The sequence below is a fragment of the Python bivittatus genome, unplaced genomic scaffold (assembly GCF_059951505.1).
Source record: "Python bivittatus isolate LINGU-HERP-01145 unplaced genomic scaffold, Pbiv_v1 ctg000610_np1212, whole genome shotgun sequence".
NCBI classification, from domain to species: Eukaryota; Metazoa; Chordata; class Lepidosauria; order Squamata; family Pythonidae; genus Python; species Python bivittatus.
In genome coordinates this window covers 20839594-20860971 of record NW_028277088.1, presented here as the reverse complement: position 1 = coordinate 20860971, position 21378 = coordinate 20839594, and the positions used below count along the sequence as shown (strand labels likewise).

General features: G+C 37.8%; 1 protein-coding gene across 1 annotated transcript in view; it reads right to left on the bottom strand.

The window, feature by feature from the left end:
- Positions 1-21378, bottom strand: part of NMT2 (N-myristoyltransferase 2) — a 40390-nt gene that overhangs the window by 6599 nt on the left and 12413 nt on the right. Inside the window, exons 2-8 of the mRNA XM_088150476.1 lie at positions 17579-17714; positions 10390-10534; positions 8498-8616; positions 7452-7543; positions 7096-7212; positions 3658-3828; positions 218-326 (exon numbers count right to left, since the gene is read on the bottom strand). Coding sequence (XP_088006602.1) covers positions 218-326; positions 3658-3828; positions 7096-7212; positions 7452-7543; positions 8498-8616; positions 10390-10534; positions 17579-17714 — 889 coding nt within the window. The remainder of the gene's footprint in view (positions 1-217; positions 327-3657; positions 3829-7095; positions 7213-7451; positions 7544-8497; positions 8617-10389; positions 10535-17578; positions 17715-21378) is intronic.

Sequence of the window (21378 nt, the reverse complement as noted above, 5' to 3'; positions counted from 1 at the left end):
GCCTTTACAAAAAATATCTCCTGCTGCCAGTTGTGTCTACATATGCAACTGATCTTTCCAGGAAAGTCTATTCTTTGGAAGCTCTGCCCCACAACCATTAGTACACCTTCCCCTTTTGCACAGCAGTGCCTCCCCCAAATGAAAAGCTTGCCTTGGCAGGGACAGAAGGCTATTTTGATGTGAGAATGAGGGTCCTCTGGGTGGACGCATTGCTTACATCAGGAAGTCTGTAGAGCTTCATTGTTCTCTGTAACGTCATATTTCTGCTCAAGTGAGAAAATTTCACCTCTACCAATTTTCTGGGATTCAGTGATCGATGCCAGTATCTGGAAAATCAAATGATTTATATATATACATATATACATAAATAAACACACACACACACACGTAAACGATATTTTGCTCAGCACCATCAATGGCTTTGCTTTCTCTTCAAGAAATTAATTTTACAAATTTATTTAGCTAATGTAGGAGACAATATTAGTCTGCTTCATGAAGAGGACATTTGAGCAATAACTGAAGTTTTAGATTTGAAATCAAATCTTTGTTCTTTCTGACGGACCTTTTTGCATCAAATACTAATAAAATCTTCAGTCCCAATTACTATCATCAGATACATAATCCACCAAGAACCTGACATGTCCAGTAGCTTAGATGATTTCTTATGGCTTATATGTTTCCAATTCAGTTCCGATAGCAAATATCTTCCAGGGTACTCAGTTCAACATATTATTTCAGAATGCAGTTTTATCCATGTCTACTCAGAAATAAAGAGTCTGTAAGATCAGTGAGTTTTAAAGCTTAGTAAGTAGCTGCATATCAGCATCACCGAACTTGATATTTTCCAAGTGTGTTGGGACACATCTCTCAAAGTCCTTGCTGATTATAGAAATTGTTGTTCCAATACAACTGGGGGGTAGCAGGATGGGTAAGGCTGCAGGATATCATTGCACTTCAGCTCTGTCAAGTACTTGCTACACATAGGAAATATTTATGGGCCATTTGGTTAAGCGTATGCAAGAGACCTGTAGGGGTGTGCATTTACACACATACAGTCAATGTGTACAGTGTGAAGATTTATTCTTGTAACATGGTAACTACAATTAACCATTCTTACCGTTCCTGCTGAAAGAGACATAAGAAGTTCCTTTATCCATAGTGAAACTATTCACAAGTCTCATTCAGTATTGTCTCCACAATAACTCGTAGCAGCTATTTAGAATTTGAAATAGGTGTCTTTCCCAAACATTCCTGGAAATGCAAGGAGTGGAACCTGGGCCCTTACACAATCTCTTCCAATGAGCTCTGGATTTTGTTAGCAATAAGAGGCAATGTTCCTTGATTCATGTGGTAGTAGAGACCACCATCCTCTCTCTCTGCATATTTAGGGATGCTAAGCAGCACAAAACTAAATTTATTTTTCGGATCTTGGGCTATTTTGCTGATATCTCTCTTACTTTCTTGAAAGATTTTTGCTGAAGTCTACTATTAAATTCATGCTGCAAAGTCCCTGCAAATGTTTATCATATTCCACCCAAACTTGAAGAAAACAACAAAAACAAAATCAACCAAAGAACCCCATTACCATGTGCTTTTGTATCTTCTTGTGCATTTTTTGTATTTAGTATTATGATCTTATTTTTACCAGATTTTATTTTGAAAGCTACTATGGGGCCACTTCTGATTAGAAGAAACTGAATTTGTATTACGAATAGAAAAAAATCAATTTTCTGCCAAACATGACTTCAAAGGCAGCTATTAAAAAATATTTATATCCTTTGCTGCGACAACTGGTATGCTGCAACTTTAATAAAGGCATAATTTGAACCTAGACAAAATATTGCCAAATGAACTTGCCACCAAATATATAGACTCTAAAGTAGGTGGAGGCTCAGCTCAGGCAGAATAGTCTGAGTGCTCAACTCATCCTAAAATGCACTACTGTAACTTTATTTAAGAAATACAGTACAAAAAATAAAATCAAAGCATAACAAAGAATACAATGACTTCTACATATACTTCAGACCAACGTTTCCCAACCTCAGCCATGCATGCTGGCTGGGGAATTCTGGGAGTTGAGGTCCGCACATCTTAAAGTTGCCGAAGTTGAGAAACACTGCTTCGGACTAATCCAGACTTCACCAAGACTGTGGACTCCAGATGTGTTGGAACCACCACTCCCAGAATTCATAATCAACTGGGACTTTTAATTCCTGTACATGTGAAGGAAACCAGGCTGAACAAAAACTGATATTATGTTGGCATATTAAACTGACTCAGTAAGTTCTCCGCATAGTCCATGCTGCCTCCATGTGGTGACTGCCCCTTGAAAGAACACTTTTTAGAGAAAGCATAGAGGAAAATATATGTATATGATACTAGCTTTTTACTGAATGTTTGCATAGTCAACATTTGGGCATGAGAAGGAAGCTTTCGCTGTCCTGAAGTATTCCTTAGCTTTCACCACTCCAATGCCTAATGTGTTTTCTATGCCTGTTCACCCACTTAGCATTTTTTATTTTTAATAACACTGTCAATTTCTTCCTGGCAACCTGACTCCAGACAATCAGGGATCATGTTCCCAGCATGATGAAAACCCACTGCCATGTGGCCAGCCTAACCTGGATTAATGATAAAGGTCATACATTCAAGAAAGCACGAGAGAATTATTTTTGTAAATTAAACAGGGAAAAAAACAGGGAAAAAAGCATTCTGTTTAGAAAATGGAATAGCTGCAAACAATTGTAGACTACATGGATACTTGCATTGTCTTCACTGAAATAAAATAAGGAAAGGAATCAACTTTATTATGCTGCTTAAACTGAAATACATTGGGAACCTAAAAGGATTAATATTTATGGACTAGGCAGTCATTGACTGGAAAATATTTTCATCTATTCACTGTGCCTGTGGCTTTTTTTATAGACTTTCTCTTCAGGCTAGGTATCACTAGGTGGCTAATAAAACCAGTGTTGAAATAAAACCTTCAAGTGGATTAAGTCCTTAAAACAATACAAGTAAGACTGTCAGGATTTAGCTATGAGAAGCCAACCACAAGTTTTGTAATTTACAAAGGAAATGAGGTGAAAGAAACCACACCTCAACTTCCACTTTTTTGTGTTTTCATCTTGTCATACTAACATGCAAAGTGGAACCTCATACATATTCTCCATGGTCATGAGTTTCACAACTGGAGCTCATACATTTTCAAGGAAGGCAGAAATGCCAACCTCCTATTCATCACTGCCAGCAATGTGACCAGTGCTTCATTTTCCTATAGTTAACTGGGACTCTGCAAGTTTTTTCAAGAGAGAATGGCAAAGTCAAAACAGGTTTAAACTTTCAATAGTGATCTAATTCATATCTACTGTAATTCTGATATGAATTAGAATTAATATCATTAATTCCCATGTACTTAATAATACCCCTTTGGACAAATTAAAAACTGCAATTTGTTGGCAAATTTCTAGAGCTCTGGGGATTGCACCCATGGCTTTTGAAGGCCAGATGTGGAATTCAGGTTGTATACCTCTAATACATAAGCCCTCCCTCCAATCTGAACTTAAGAATCCTAAACTGACAATTCAACTTATAAGGTGAGTTTGGCTACGCATTTACAACAAAAATTATGTAAGTTCTCAAAAAACCTTTGCTTACCTGCAAGTTGCTACAGGTTTGGGAAGGACCACTCCTGCAGTGTAAACAGCCTGAAAAATCCCTTCCAAGTTTACTCTCCTGGTTATTTCACGGATCAGGACTGGTGCTACTCGCTTTGATCGTAGTTTTTTATGGACACACAGAAAATTAATTTCTACCATTTTCTTCTCACTGTGAATGAAAAATATATAAGCAACTGCTTGCATTTTTGTTGCATTGTTTGCTTGCAATATTTGTTTGTACAAATATTCTTATATATTATCTACCTAATATTACCTACCCCACTGACTGGCTCTTCCAAATTTTATAGAAATCATATTCCCTACAGAAGGAACAGACAAATTTTTGAACCCAGAAGTGTAATTTTTTAAGAAAGAACATCATCATCATCATCATCATCATCATCATCATCATCATCATCATCATCTTCTTCTTCTTCTTCTTCTTCTTCAACATTTCACTGAAGGGTGTAGAGCAAGGGTTCCCAACCTGGGGTGCCTGCACCCTCGTGAGGGCAAGATGGAATTTCAGGGGGTGCGACAATTTTATGCACTGAGTTAAAAGTTTATTTTTTTAAGTTCAATTTGTTCACCAGCATTAGAAATTAGACTTCCTCATCTTCAAATCCAACATTACTTTTGGGGGGGGCGAACATTAATCAAACATTTTCTAAGGGTGTGGGGCACAGAAAAGGTTGGGAACTACTGGTATAGAGTAATGATATCAGAGGGGTACAGAACCCTAAGTTTTGTCCCCTCTTTTTTGCAAATGTGGGGGGAATTGCTGTTTGTTCTTAAAAATAAAATAGCTGAATTAAATCAATTAGAGGTTTAATACCCTGCGCTGTTCTGTATGTTTTAAAGATAGTGAAAAGTGTCACGGCTGCTATCTCTGGGTTTGCTGCTAATTTCAGAAGCACCACCTTGGAGAATTCAAGGAAGATGCTGTGGTCCACGGGGAACCTGCATCTATTCTTGCTCTTTAAATAGTTACTAACGGGGCTTCGTGAAAAGAAAAGGGGGAGGTTCTGGCTCTACACAGATAATTCAAGCATCACGTTTCAAAACAGAATAAACTATTTCCATAATTACAGCTTCTATACATCTTTTCATGAGGTACACCGGAAATAAAGTTGATTTGTTTTCTAGCACCAACACTTTCAGTGCATGGAATTTTTGTATCTTTTAAAAGAAGTTTTTTTTAAAAAAAAAAAGAACAGAGATTATTCCGGTGGATTGTTGCCAATATTTCTTATTCAGGAAGTGACATGTGCTCTTTGCAGATCATGTACCACTACATGCTATTAAGTGGACATGGCTACATTTCTAAATCCTGCTGTCTTCCAGCTGTATAAACAGAAAGTATTCTGAATCCATATCTGGCACACTCATTTTTAGTATTCTCTTTCCCGGGGTGGTGCATGTGGATAATACTGTGTAAAAATATAGCATAGCAAGGCAAACTATTTCCTTTATAGGAAGGATTCTGGTGTCGGGCAGAGTGATAATCACAAACACTCCTGTTTGTGCAGAGCGCAGCAAAAACTCCAGGAAAATATTAGCCATGACAGCAAACACAATGCCATGTCCATTTCTTGTTTCCCAAAGAAATCCAGTCAGAAAATATATACTAACTGGTGTTTATTGATAAAAATGCAAAAACTCCATAAAATGCAAATATCATACAAAATATAAAGAAAAACACATCTTCTCATGTAATTGTAGCATCCAAGACTTATTAGCAACACAAGCTTAACAAAATCTCTAGCTACAAACTCTTAGAGAAGCGGTACACTACTTGGTACTTTGTTACAACTACGTAGCCCATAAAACCTACATAGCGGCTAACACTAAAACAACTAACAACTACTCAGAGAGGCTGCATCTTTTCCTCCCCTTGTATTATAGCGCTGTGCCACCCCCGCTGGGCAACTAGCATACACACGCCAATAGGTGGCAGTAAATAGCACAATACACAACGCACAATAACAGGTGTTTTTCACATGATCTCCGTAGCCAAAATATTGTTTGTTATTGTTTTAAAGATAACGGGATGAATCCTTTCCCATGAGAAAGAAAATCCTGACATCTGGATAGTAAACTTCTGACTTGCCCAGGCACACTGCATCTTCTGATTTTTAAGGAAATGTTTCAGTTCAAGTTTGCTGATCTGGGACATTTTTGTTTTGTGTCTGAAATAACTTCTTGTGTAAATTTTACAGTTCACTCTGCAACCCTCTGCAGGATCCCTTGTAGGTGCTCTGTGTAAATAAATAAATACAATAAAAACTATCTGCCAAGTGTCCTGTACGTGGGAGATTCTGGCTTGACTATTCCCATATTTAAGGGGTCACAGAGGGTTGTACAGAAGAAAATGAAGCCAAAAACAAAAACAACCAACTTGCTCTGACAGTGATCTTCTGCTTCAAGGGACTTTCTGCTAGAAACCAAAAGTAACTGCTAATTTAGATCTTTTTTAATGGTAAATCCTAATTTTAGTTGCTCAGGGCTTGGGTTAGTATCTAGGTAATTATGGGCACAGGTTGAATTGCTGACTCTGGCAAGTGCAATATGGATCTGGGATTTCTGCCCATCCATGTCTACCTCTTCCTGCTACCTTAACATCATTTGCTGCTCTGAACACGCCAACCTTCTCTTCTCCAAATTAATGGTCATCAGCCAAATTTCAGGAATACTTTGACCCTTAAAACTAGTAAGGGTAAGAACATGTTTTGGATTGTACTGCTGAAAGCTGAGGCACAAATACAAGACAAAGAGGAAGAAAGCAAAGGAATATATGCTTTGGATGTACATGTGTGTAAGCATATGCACGGAAGTATAGGAGAAAATCTAAGGCTGAAATTGATTAGCATTCTCCAATGTACTCCACTACATAACTGGATGAGAGCTCTCTCTCCTTTCAGTATTGCCTCAGTGACTTGATGAATATCTTGATTATACAACTCTGCATTAAAGACAGCAATCTCCAATACTTCTGGGAAGCAAAAAATTGCTGAAATGGCATTATTAATTGTGAACATTCTCATTAAACATTATTAGTGGGATAAAGTAAGCACAGGGATTGTGCGTGTCTGCACCATGATGCCCAAAGTATTGCTAGATAGTGACTGGTGATCTCCAAAAGATGATGATGAAGAGGAAGAAGAGGAAGATAATGTTTTAAAATGGCAATAAACTCTAGAGATATTGCATGATGGTGCCTATCACCAGAAAAAGTTGCTAACTGTTGGAGTAAAGGTACAAGGATTTTATCTTGAGATATTTAAAACTTTTCCAATACTTCACGAAGGGTTTCCCTTAAATTTTCTTCCAACAGGCACTGCCAAATCTAACCCCTCTGCTAATAAAAAATTACATGCAAATGATTTTAAGAAAACCTAAGAGACCCTAGCTAACCTCCAAATCAGGTAGGCCTTACCTATCATAAATCCGAATGTGTGCAGGAATGGCACTGATGAACCCTACCAGTTTCCTATTGGACGATACCCTGACTCCACAGTGCCACTGTGGAAGCCAACCTGGTGGTCTAAGGGCCCTAAAACGGTGAAAAAAAGCAAAAAAGTAACAATTACTTCTCAATTTTTATAGAATGTTGTAAACTTTCTAAGCATCAAATACAGAAAAAAAAAATCAGCATAATCAACCCCTCCTTGCTGTCTACCAAGAGAAATGAGACAAAAGGGAAAGGTCTGAAAAAAGAATAGGAAAATGACAACATTCAGGAAGTACTTCTCCACAGATACCCACTTGATGTATATGGAAACTGTGACTCACCACAAAAGAAATTCTGGTGAATAGTCAAATCTAAACATGTTATCATCATCTTCAACATAATTTTCATTTAGCAGCATATACAATTCTTTTAACTGAAAAAAACATTAGAGGGAAACCATTAATTTCTTGAATTCAGCAGCTTACTTTGCTGTGAGCTTGAGCACCTGAGTTATCTTAAGAGAAACAGTCTACTTGGCCAACTCAAACTCATCAATAAAGGGGTGGAGAGGGACAGGAATTCGGGCCAGAAGGGCACTGGCAGAGGTAGGCAATGGAAGGGCCTGCTTACATATATAGACGCGTATCTAGGTTCACCAGAGACATAATGCACAAAATTTATTTCCTTCTACCCTCTTGTTTTCAGTGTAGCTAAGGTTTAGTTATTTATTTCTTAGATTTATATCCCACTTTTCTTCCAGCAGCCAATGGTGGCATACCTAGGAATCTTCCGTTTTTTGTCTCCAGAACACCCCTGTGAACTTGGCTGGGCTACTAGAGGGAGTTACTAGCCTGAAGTCAAACAATGAGCTTTCATGGCTGAGGGTAGAATCCAGGTCTTTCCAGTCCTAGCCCAAGACCTTCACCACTATGCACCCTGGCTCTGGGTCATAACACTGGCTGGTAGGGTCATGTGATGAAAGCTACTCCTTGTCTACTCAGAGAGAGAGGGCAAAGTCAATGATACCAGTTTTCACTCAGTGAAGAATCCAGATGATAAAATGTTCTCACTTCTGTTCTGTATCTCACCTGTTCTGCTCTCACTTCTGTTCTGTAGTTCAACATTTTTTTCCCTGGGAACTAAGAATTAGGTATATGGGGGGAAAGAGGGGTGTTCCTCACTATTTTCTTCCCCAGAACAACAAATGGAACCCTAACAGAAAGTCAGACAGAGAACTATATGGTCAGGAAGGGACTTGAATGTGGGTCTCTCCAGTTCATGCCTGATCCATTGATGATTATACTACACTGGCAGAATGCATACCCACCCCCCACCTCCACCCCCACCCCTGGTTTGTATTTGAAAGACTGCAAGTAATTCTACTTACAACTTCAGCATTGCTCAGATCCAACGTGTCCCACGTAAAACCCTGCGGTAAAGAATATGGCTCTAGACGAATGTTGTCCTTATCTGGTTCAATAGCACCATGAGATGTTATAACTTCACCTAATACAAAAAGAAGGTACACTTGATATATTTTTAAATCATTCCTTCTGCTTTCAAGGAGGGTGAGAGAAGGTTTAGAAAACAAACATGAAACTATTAGAAGTATGTGGCTAAATTCATTTTATGTAAACTAGACTATCAATAATATCACTGTATTTTCCTAAAGATTTAATTGCATTGTAAATATTAATTCTGTCAAGGGAAGAGCAATCTATTCAGAATTTCACTACATGTTATCGGCCTGCTTACCACCTTGAGCCTCTTTTCTTTGACTGCAATAAACAACTTCTCAAGATGACTCACTTTAGATGCGAATTCAAACAGCAGATCTATCATTTTCAATTAAAGGAGGAACTATTTTTAGTAACATACTAGAGTCTGCAGATTTAAAAATCTCTTCTTTCATACCTCATATTTGACTGTCTACCAGAAGGATTTATAATGAAATATATGCCAGGCTTTCAAAAAACCAACTTTAATTGATTTTATATTTTGCAATATGCAATTAGGAACTAATTTTAATGACATATAATTAAGCAATACCCATATTCTCAGTGCAGCTATTATAGTTAAAACATCCAATTTTTCTTTCCATTACCATTTCAAAACCGATCTCATTTTTCAGAGGACTGAAAAACAAAACAAGGCATAGAAACAGAACCTCGCAAAAATTATTAATTGTAACATTTTAACAGAAGACTCAAAAAGGTAATAAAACAAATATAAACTACACTTTCTCTTCTTCATTCCAAAATGACTGCAGACATTTGGGGAGACATTTGACTTTCCAAACTACTACTGCATAATCCCATTATCTTTCATAGATATAATTAGAACAATTCAGTACACAGTTGTCATCTCCTGACCACAATGGATGTGTTCCTGAGTGTTTCTGCTTTATGAGGAGGAGCAGTTGCAATGCAATAGAGCCTCCTGGATTATAGATGCAAGATGAGAGGCAATTACTTATTTATGTTTGAGAACAATTCTGCAATAAAACTTTTGGAACTATCACATAAGTGAGGGGTTAATAAAGCAGAACCTGCAAGCAGCATGATGCAAACGTCTTACCCAGATGACATTAATAATAACCCAAAATAAAATTGAAGGTATTTTATTTCCTTAAAAAATAAAATTTAAATGCTCCAAATATCTCAAGTCTGCCAAATCTCACAAGGTTTTGCTGCCCTCATTCACATTTGGCCATTAAAAAAAAAAACTTATTTTCATGAGGTAGCTGCTGTAGACATCACCTGTTGTACCCTTGTAGACCATCACTGATTCCTGATCTACAGGTTGGGAACCATTATTTAGTCTTGATCTCAAATCTGACTACTGCTGTTGCTGACACTATTTGCTAACTTATTTTTCTCATTTGAAAACAACTTATTTAATTCTTCTGTGTTTTACTAGGGATTTTTGTCTAAAGAATTTTTATTCAAGGCTAAGATATAAATTGACAAAGGACTGTAAGTATTATACCCTGAAACGAGTAAAAAGAAATTTTCGTAGAAGATTTGGCATGAAAGTCTTTAACTCTTTATTGCTGAAAATCTGACATTATACTTTTCCAAATCCCACTTTTGCACTTAATTCATCATGTGGTAAAACTCATTTTTAACTTAGTCTTAAAGGTGTTTGAGTACTGAATGGTTTCATCTGTGCATCTGGGGTGAACGTTTTGTGATCTGTAAACTGTACATTTTAAAAAAAGCAACAACAACAAAAAAGGAATCAATACTTTTTAAATCTAGTCACCAGTAATAAACTTACTAAGCTTGGGTACAGGCTGTGTGTCCCAAAACTGGTATTTACGCTTGGTTGCTTCATCAATATTCTTTGCTGGGCCCTGACAGGCTGAGAGCAACTCCATGGCTCTTTGAATGTCTTGTAGTTTCTGCATTGGAATGGCTGGATTCTGCAGGCATATAATCACAGTTAAAAGGAGAATGTGGTTTCCTTTGATACTATCACAACCCTACTGGGTTTACCAAGCTGTTGTGCTTTTTTGATATATTACACCTTGTCCTCAAAGCTATCCTACAAAAATCTGTTCCTGCTTCCAGCAAACTTATCTCACATAAACAATCTCTGGATGAAAAATAGACTTGTATTTAAAGCAAACAAATATTAATTCCAAGATACATCAGTAAAGTTTGCGAATAGTATATAGAGTGATAATATGGGCCCTTTGGACCTGCTAATAAGAGGATGAGGAGGTCATAGTAAACTATGACTTTATCTCTTACTTATGTCTTTTCAGCATCCTGATTTTTCCATTTTTTTTCTCTTTGATGCTCCAATCAGACAAGAATCTGAGATCCTACATCACCCAATGAAACTGAATCCTGGAAGAATCAGGACTAACAAAAGGATTTTTTTTTTTTTTTACACAACATGTAATTAAACTTTGGAATTCACTACCATGAGATACGGCGCTGGCTACCAGCTTGGTTGGACCAATTTATGGTATTCATGGGGGCCATGGCTATTAGCCTTGATGGCAGTGTGACTGCCTCTGAAGGGCATCTGCTGGGTGACTAGTGGGCTTCCTTGTGGAGTTGGCTGACCACTGTCAGAACAGACTGCTGGACTAGATGGGCCTGGGATCTGATCCAGCAGGGCACAACTTATGTTCTTATCCTTCCAGGATGCAACTTTAGAGCACCTCAGACAATAGGTCTGAGTCTTTATCACCATCTTCTATGTCATCTTTATCCTTGTGAGAGTCCTTAAGGAAGGCCTAAATGGGTCTCTCTTCTTCAATTACCCATTCTCCTCACTCTCCCATCAACTGGCTCCTAAGTTGGAAAGGAAGAACAAATGTGCAAGACTTTTCAGTCAAAGACCTGGAGAAGCAGAAAAGACAATCTCCTTTCCCTCCCATTTCTTATATAAATTGATCTACCTTTACCTCTGTTTGGCATATTGCTTTGTTATCAATGCAAAGCAAAACCCACAACAGGCTCAACATTACAGCAAGCAGCAGAACATTCCCATCACACATGAAAACTTATGGGCAAAGGGCTGAAAGTATATTTAGTTAAGGCCATGTTTCAAATTATTAGTTAGTTCTGCATTATTGCTATTAAAGTGCTTAGGCTAAAGTCTCTGAGCAAATTAGTTGTGCCAAATGGAAAGAAAGGAAAGAAATATATCACTGTGAAATGTAAAGTTGTTTTCTAGCATAGGGGAAGAAACAAGGTAATCTTGTTCCTATCTTTGCAAGGTGATGATATTACTACTGCTACTAATACTACTATTTCTTCTTTGAGTTGAGTTTGGCTCCTGGTGACCCCACAGATTTTTTCATGCAGGATTTTGACAACAGTACAGAGTGATTTGTTATTACCTTCTTCTGAAACATTTTTTTTTTAATTTCTCAGTTTATTTATAAACCAAATATTCCCTGGTAGTCTCCATCCAGGTTGTAACCAAGCTTGACCCTACTTAAGTTTCTAAGCCTAGAGAAGATCAGTTAGGTTCCAATACCTTAATAGTAACAATGAAGATTTCATAATTTCTCCACATCATGCAAACTGAGAACACTATAATATATACCAGTCTAGAAATTCTGTGATGGACATAGCACCACAGATTTCTACCCAAAGTTTTCAAAATTATATGCAGAAAATCCAGGACACAAACCTTGATATTTCTGAATAGAACAGAATTTGCAAGCAACTTTTAATCAATGCTGCACAGAAAGACGACCTGGGAAAAAATTCTACCTGAGATCTGAGCAGGAACTCAGGAAAGAGGAACCAATAGTGTGATTCAGATGAAGTTTTGTCTGCTCATGTGAATAACCTATTGTCCATTCAGAAGAACTCATCTCCTCTTCCTCACCCAGTTCATATGTGATGAGCTCAAGCATCACTTACTGTCACTTGCCTCAATGTTCTTAATTTTGGCCTCAGATTACAACTGACCCAATTAAGAGCATGGAGTCGTGGCCTATCTTTGATGAGCTATCGTTGCTGATGTCACCTAAAGATATATGCTCTTTCCTCACATCCCTCCTTTCCCCTTAGGTAAAATGTTATGATAGATGAGTCAGGGACTGATATTCATCAACTACAGCAATTTTTTTCCCCTAGTGCTGCCTTCCAGATGTATTGAAACTTCTAGTATTTCCAGCCACCATAGAACAACATAGTTACAACATAGAATTCCGGGGGATCTAGTTTCAACAGATCTGGAGGGCTGTAATAGGTTATTTGGTGGATGAGGAGCAAGTTGCTAATATTGCAATGCAATGCAATACTTAAGTAAAAAATATAATGCTGTTCTAAAAAATATGCAAGGTTTCTCCAGTGGGAAACGTAATCCTACTCATATCTGTAGATTTCACAGCATCTAGTCAGAAATTATGCTGCACTTCCATTTTGTTCATGATCCAGCATACTTTGGTGTTAAAATAACACCAAACTGGGATCACAGAAAATTCAAAACATTAACATTCAAATCACGCTAAAAAGAGATAGTGTCCCACGTTATAGAACTCTCTCCAATATAGTAATTTATGACCTTCCGCTGGGTCTCATTTGTCTTATTCATCAATTCACGTGGAGCTCAGTCAGAGAACGCATATGGCAGCATATACACTTGCTGAAGTTCGTTTCAGAAAGAAATCTACGTTTAAAGAACTACCTTTAATCCCATCATGTTAGACATTAGTTCAGAAAGATGAATGAACCAGGCAAGTCCCATGGATACAAAAGATCTTTGGGGCTACAATTCTTATATGTGCTGCAGTTAAAAACGATGTCCCTAACCTTTGGGGAAATAGCAACAATATATACACACTATGCTAAAACTCCCTATAAATTGTTAAATTAGCCTTGATGCTTGAAAACAGCCATGACTGAAAGTTTATTCTACATAGGTAGTAGATGAGATACATACATAGGTAGAAGATGAGAGCTGCATTTACTTATAAAAATCATCAGCACTGCAGGTATCAATTGTCTTCTGAAATTCTCCACATAACTTTTGATTTGACTATCACCATACAGAAAAAGAAATGCTCTAACAATTTTTCAAGGGCAGAACTCCTCCTCAGTGTTGACAGCAGGAGGACATCCTTTAAAATGCCTTACCTTGGAATTCAACTAATATATGAGCTAGGGAGTCACTGGGAGTCAGCTAGCGTATAAATTTAATACATTATTATTGTTGGTCGCACAGTCAGCCACTTGTTTAGACTGGATTTGGCATTTTTATCCACCTATCGAGTCCTTCCCAAAGACCTGGGGTAGGCAGATGTTGTTGTTTCATGTTGTTAAAGGTTGTCACAGGATGTAAGCTGTTCCAAATAAAGCTGCCTTTTGCAATTGACTGATGGTGATTTTGTCAATGCCGATGGTGTTCAAGTGGTGCCCCAGATGTCTTGGGATTGCACCTAAGGCACCTATTACTATTGGTACTAACTTTGCTTTCTTTTGCCACAGTCATTCTACTTCTATTTGCAGGTCTTTATATTTTGCGATTTTCTCCAGCCGTTTCTCTTCTATTCTGCTGTCTCCAAGTATTGTAATCTCCACTACCCAGACTTTTTTGTCTTTCTTTTCAACAATTGTTAAGTCTGAGGTATTGTGTGGCAGGTGCTTGTCTGTTTGAGTTCTAAAGTCCCAGAACACTTTAGCTTCTTCCTTTTCTATTACTTTGTCTGTTTTGTGATCCCACCAGTTCTTGAGTACAGGCAAGTGGTATTTCTTGCAGATATTCCAATGCACCATTGTTGTTACTTTGTCATGCCATTGTTTGTAGTCAGTCTGTGTGATCTTCTTGCAGCAGCTAACCAAGTGGTCCACTGTTTCTTCAGCTTCTTTGCAGAGATGGCATTTGCTGTCTGTTGCTGTCTTCCCAATTCTGGATTTATATGCATTTGTTCTTAAGGCTTGGTCTTGTGCAGCCGGAATTAGTCCCTCTGTCTCTTTCTTCAACTTTCCTACTCTTAGCCATTGCCAGGTCTTGTTATCTGCTTTGCCTGCTAGTTTTTTTGTGTACTGGCCATGTAATACTTTGCTTTGCCATGTCTCTTTTCTATTCTTCATTTGGTCTTTCTTGTAGGCCAGTTTGGTCTCTTCAGTATTCAGTAAGTCTTCATGGTGTACTAGCTTCAGTGCATCTTCACTGTCCTTCAGATATTCTTCCAATGCCCTTTTTTCTTCTCCAATTGTCTGATATACTTGCAACATTCCACGCCCACCTATGCTCCTTGGTGTGAGGAAAACGAGGAAAATATTTCTTTGGGTGAATCTTTGGGTGAAAGAAGCAAGTTTTTAGAGGCCTTAGATGAATGGGACCACCTTAATAAAACTGAAACATAAAGGAATGTGCATTACCCTTGAAGCTGACATGAACTAGGATGATTGTAAACCCCTTATCACAAACATTCCCAATAGCAATGTAAGGGAGGATGTCTTCTTCCTGGCAGTTGGCACCTTGAACAATTTGTTTCTTCCCCTCTAACACTATTGCTTTCCTTATAGATAGCAGTTGTTCCATCCTTGTATATAGCAGCCAAGAACAGGGACAGAAAGTAACTTGAGAAGTATTGCTCATTAAAATATGCCTGCATCATCATACGAATATGTATACGTATGTGCTCTTTTCCCTTCCCCTTTCTTGTAGAACTGTATAAATGTCAGGGCATCCATTTTGCCTAGAGGGGGAGTGTCTCCCACTAACCTTTGGTGGGGTCCCCCTCCAGTACGTACTGCCTAATAAGCACTGCAGTGAAGCCTTGATTATTTTGCCTTTGTGCGTTTTGATTCCACATTGGTAAGTAGAGTCTGTCAACATCGCTGTGTCGACAAAGGGCATGATTCATTGTCATTATTTTTCTGGTCTTCCTATCCAGGGCTTCTAGTTCTGCTTGATTCCAGTCCACTATTCCAGATATGTATCTAATGACTGGAATTGCCCAGGTGTTAAGTGCCTTGATGGTTTTTCCTCCAATGAGTTTGGGCTTTAAGATCTTCTTCACTCTCATGATGTATTCATTACTAACCTTCTTCTTGACTTCAATGTGCTTGATGTTGTCAGTTTGAAGGATGCTCAGGTATTTGTAGTGATCTTCTTCATCCAGACTCTTGATGTTATTTCCATAGGGTATCTTGATTCCTTCAGTGTTCACTATTTTTCCCTTGTTGATAGTCAGGGTGGCATATTTGTCCAGTCCAAACTCCATTGCAATACCTTGGCTGTATATACGGACAGTGTTGAACAGCAATTCTATGTCAGATGGTGCTTTTCCATACAGCTTCAGATCGTCCATGTAAAGAAGGTGGGATAGCCTGGCAGATGTTTTTGATGTTTGATAGCCATGGCCTGACTTGTTCAGTATTGTTGACAAAGGAAACAATGCAATGACAAACATAGTGTGATAGTGAGTCTCCTTGAAAGATTCCTCTCTTGATATTAACCTCTCCCAGTCTATCACCATTGACCAGCAACTGTGTCTTCCATTGTGCCATTGATCTTTGCACAAAGCTTCTGATGTTTCTACTGACTCCTGTTATTTCTAGGCATTTGATTATCCAGTCATGTGGCAGGGAGTTGAATGCATTCTTGTAATCAATCCAAGGTACATCCAAGTTGGTCTTCCTTCTCTTGCAGTTTTCCAAAATCATCTTGTCAATTAGGAGTTGATCTTTTGTCCCTCTGCTGTTCGGGTGATTTCCTTTCTGCTCAGGTGGAAAGAGCTGTTTCTTTGTAACAAGCTTCAATGCAGGCAACCTTATTCTGTTGTTTTTGTGCTGTTCTAGATTCTCAGTTATTGTTTCAATTCCTCTTGTTTTTTTAATTAGTGGGCTTTGTTCTTTCTGAGGAGAAGACAGAGGACAGGGAATGAAAATGATTCAATAGCTATGCTGGCTTCCTCTACTGTTGACTCCCCCTGGTTTGCCTCTACAGTCTGAGCTACTTCTGGCAAGGCTTCAGTTTCTTTGCCCTGGGTAGACCTTTGCAGTTCTTCCAATTCTACTTCTGTGGTTACTGTATTTCATATTATAAATTGATGTTGATCTGCTAGCCTCTGTTTTGTTGTTTCTGATTCTGGTTGTTCTTTCCAGAACTGGTGCATTCTTTTCAGATATCCTCTTCTCATTGGTCTTGAATTGTAATAGCAGATTATTTCTTTGTTTTCAATCTTCATATATTTGCAACAGATAAACGGTTCTTCCAGTAGTCCCGCAGCTGCTGGCCCTGGTTGCTCAGCCAATAGTCCTGGGTCCTATAGCCCCCTTGTCACCAGATGTCCAGGAACTAAAACACCTAGCACAATCCTTGTTGACCTGGGTGACTGATCTGGTATAGGTTTCTGTAAATTACATCTCACCATATTGTTTATGGGAGAGATATTCTTCATCTGGCTCCTCTGATGAGACCTGTCCAATATGGTTGAACCTCTGGCACAGCTCTCATCCTCCTTGGAGTACACAAGCCACATAACCACATCAAGGTAGTGCCTCACTGGGTGTATTATTATTATTATTATTATTATTATTATTATTATACAGGGAGGGTACAATTACTGGAGAAATGATGGTGTGACATTTACACATAGCCACTGGCTGCCTCACAAGTAAATATATGTAAGAACACCACACTCAACCACAGAATTTTCTTGAAAGTCTCTTCTTCTTTGAAAAAAAATCCAAAACAAATTCTTTTTTATCAAATGTAATGAGAACCTATAGGAAAAAAAACCAATTACAAAATTATAATGTTTATGTGAATTGAGTCTGATCTGATTTGTTAAAAATATTGGATTGAGCCAATGCAGTAATTGATTCAATTTGAACTTTCAATCTGATTTGATTCCAAGCATTAATTTGAATTTATGAATCAGGTCAGTCCACAAATCTGATTTAATTCAGGGGAAAAAAAAGATTTCTATTGTCAATAATAGCAAGAGTAAAATAGGATGTGAAAACAAAGACCAAGCTCTCACTTTTGAAGGTTGCTGAATTTTAATCTCCTGGGAGTCAGAAGCAGAGTCTGATTTGGTGCCTCCGGAATTTGTTTTCTCCTTTTTTCGTTTCTGCTTCTTTTTCTTCTTTTTAGCTCCCAATTCTCCTCCTGGACTTCTGCAAAAAGAGCAAGACAACAATTTGCTGTAAGCCTTGAAAAGAGGAAGGGAACCCATGAGCAGCCTGCAGATAATGTGTAGCTCCATTTTTGCAGTGCTGGCGTCCTGCAAGATTGGAGAGCCAAAATCTGATGCCAAATGATTGATTTGGGGCTGCGTACCTTGCGTGTATATGTGGGTACAGGGGTGTGTATTTAAAGGAAGGGGTAAAATAGATGCACCGAGCCTCTGCTAACTCTGTTGCACCCATTTTGTCTTAAAATATACCTCCTCCCAACTCCAAAAAGCAAATTAAAAAGAGGCCAAACTTTCCAACCTTCCCCCTCCCCCCCGATATTATGTCACCTTTGCAACACACAGAAGCTTAAAAATGTAAAAGTGCAGCCCAGACTGGAGGAAAGTTGTCATTTGTGTATTAGAAGCTAAAGGCAGAAGTACACAATTACGTAGTCGCCTTTTCGCGTAATGTTTGCTTTTTATTGTTCTTAACCTTGTAAGCTTCCCAGAATTGTTTGGCAAGTGGGTGGCTTAGAAATAAAAGAAATAGATAATTAATTAATTAATTAATTAATCCAGACCAACCTGTGCTCCCAAGCCTATTTTGCTGAGAATACAAATGTACAGAAACTTCCAAAGGAGAAAGGGGGATACGTGTTAAACTCTTCTTCATCCTGTCATTCCTTCCCCAGAAACACCCCCAAAATGTTTTCTTCACTCGTCTGGAATTATATTCAGACACCGAGGTTTGGCTGGGAGATCATATGTAAATAAAAAAATTGTATGGGATATTACTTTAAAAGGGAAAATGGGTAGGAGAGGAGAATACTATTCTTTTCTAATTCACTCTCTCCTATTTGTACCCCATCCTGTGCAAACATCACAACGAACACGCAGGTAAGAGACCTTGCACTCTCTTTGTATCATGCAGCTTAATCTTAAATTTGAAAAGAAAAGCACCCTGTCTGGCATAAAAATAGTAGGAAAAAAATGGCAGGGCCCAACTCATGTGGACATATTTAGGTCTGGAAAATAGCAAACCTTATCAATAACCCTCCGTAAAAAGGGAAGGTTTGAGATTGGATGGAAACTGTCCAGCTTTGTGGATCCAGTGAGAGCTCCTTGGGCCTCTCTGCCACATGGCTGGATCCATGTCAGGATGCAACCATGTGGCAGGACTTGACTCTAAAACACAGGTGGCTGCAATGACAGCTCCAAGGGTCTCATCCCGTTCCTCAGGACTAATAAGTTCAAACTCATCACACATTACAAGCTAGATTGTGCCTCAGTGAATTCTATAGAAATGTCTTCTAAATAATTTTACTGAAGTTTTTAATAAACATAGTAAAATGAACACAAACTAAACTAGAAGAAAAAAGAAAATAAAAGTAAAGTTCTGAAGGTGCAGAAGAAAGAAAAACAAAAGGAAAAGAGTAGAAGAGAAAAGAAAAAGGCAACAAGGCAACAATAAAGAAGTGGCTTCCAACCTTCATCACACCGAGTATAAGCTAATATACTAACTTTTCACCCTCTTCTAAAGTTACAAATAACAAAAACCCTCTTTTCCCCCTAGCCTAACTTTTATCTATAAGCAATCCAGAAATTGTCATCTTTTCAATCCTGGTTCAGCAAAAAGTCCATTAGGAGTTACCAGAAATATCAAACAAATAGTTTGTCTCTGGTCAAATAGTCCAACTTTACATTCCTTCTTTTTGCTCTTCACAATCTTAACCTTTAAATCATTCCAATGGCATTGCAGGATTTAATCTTTCATCAATCTTTGGCATTCAAGAGGAGTCTTCAAAGCTTTCAACAACCTACTTGGTAAATCCCATAAAGTGGCATCATTCAGGGCTTCCTGTCACAGCTGTTCAATGTCCAGATCCTTTTCTTGATTTGTCTTTTATATTCCCCTTTTGGTAATCTCAAATTTGTTGTCTTCCATGCCTTCAAAGCTCTATAATGTCTGTGTCAGGTAAACGTTTTTGAAGTTTTTCTCATCATCTTCTAAAAATTATCTATTGAAATCTGTATCCTTTCTAAGATATTAGTTATTAATATCTCAACCCAGTTATCAAAAAACACTTTAAGATAAGAAAAAGTTATAGTCAGCTTAGCCATTTTAACTCTTTTCTGCCTGGTCCTTTAGTTTCCTCTACTGTTCATTTGCAAGCTTCATCAAGCCTCAGTTCCTAATATGGGTTTAGTTCCATTTCAGTTGTTTCCCATGAGTATATTATTTAATTATATACTTGTTTTTCAAATCTTACAGCAAAAATAACCAATATTCCAAATGTCTCTGATCTCCCAATCCGTTTAAAATTTTCTTATATATATATAAGATATATATATAATATATAATATATATATATTGCCAATTGTATATTATTTTAAATTCTCAAATCTGTTTAAAACTTCTTAAATCAAAGAAGAAGGTAAAACTCACCAGGTGTCAAATTAAGTATTCCATTCTGAAGGTCCCTAATATCCATAAAGTGGTTAACCTGAATATTTCCTAATATGATTAGAAAGTGAGCTCTGCTGTCTTAGTGTCCTTATTAAAGGCTCCCACTGCTGAGAGCAAAGATGTCATCCCCATTGGCTCCTGGCATTTTAACCTGCAGGAGACCACTGATTTACAATCTCCTCAAGGAGCTGCCATTCAGAGTACTCATGGGCGATCTCCCGTTCTCTCCTCTGGAGAGCTTCAAAGGACCGGTCTACTCACCACTCTTTCATTCTTCACAGCGGTCGTTTCCGCTCATTCGCAGAGATGTCTTTGGTCAGCCATGACGCACAGCAGAAGCCCAAAATAATTTTAGAACAGTTTATGCTGCAGTGATTTTGACCTAGTTAATATTCTGTTTTCCTTTTTCTTCTCCTGATATTTTGAAAGTTTTGCCTGCTTGTTGTAAAACCCGGGCTGGAGATCACGTTTATTTTTTTGTTTTGTGTTTTAGTAAAACTCCACCTACTTTTGTTTAACTGAATAACTGCAATATTCAAATATAGAAAAATCCCATTATTCCAAATATGTTTTGAACTAATATTAACTAAAAAGTGCCTGTATGCAAAGGATTGCTGCTAAACATATTTACAAATAAATGTTACAAATTGAGCTTTAGGTTCTATTGATTTACTCTGGCAATCCTTTATCTCTAGTCAATTTTACAATTTTTTTCCAGAGAACTCAATCTAGAACACTACAAACCATTTCGGGATCCAGATATTCCACATTTTTGTGTCCAGAGGAAAATCTGGTACGTTCGTTAGTCAGACTAGTCTCTGATAAAAAAAACTCGCTGGCTCGTTTCTGCTTATAACTTAACTCTGAAACCCCTGTTTTAATGGAACCATAAATCACCTTCACTCTAGACTCAAAGCACATATATTCCTGTTTTAAAAACATTCCTTAATAAATTCTCTTTTAAAACCAAGTTCTCCAATTTTTTTATCTAGGCTTTCAGCATTCAATATTTATGATGGTTTTCTATATGTTTCTATATTGTTTTTTTTTCAATCATTGTATTGTTCTTTTTTGTCATTTTTATATTTATTTTAATTGTCTGTAAGCCGCCCAGAGTCATACACACAAGATGGGTGGCTATATAAATTTGAATAATAAACAAATAAACATTACATCTTTTGCCAAGTGTGTCTGGTGG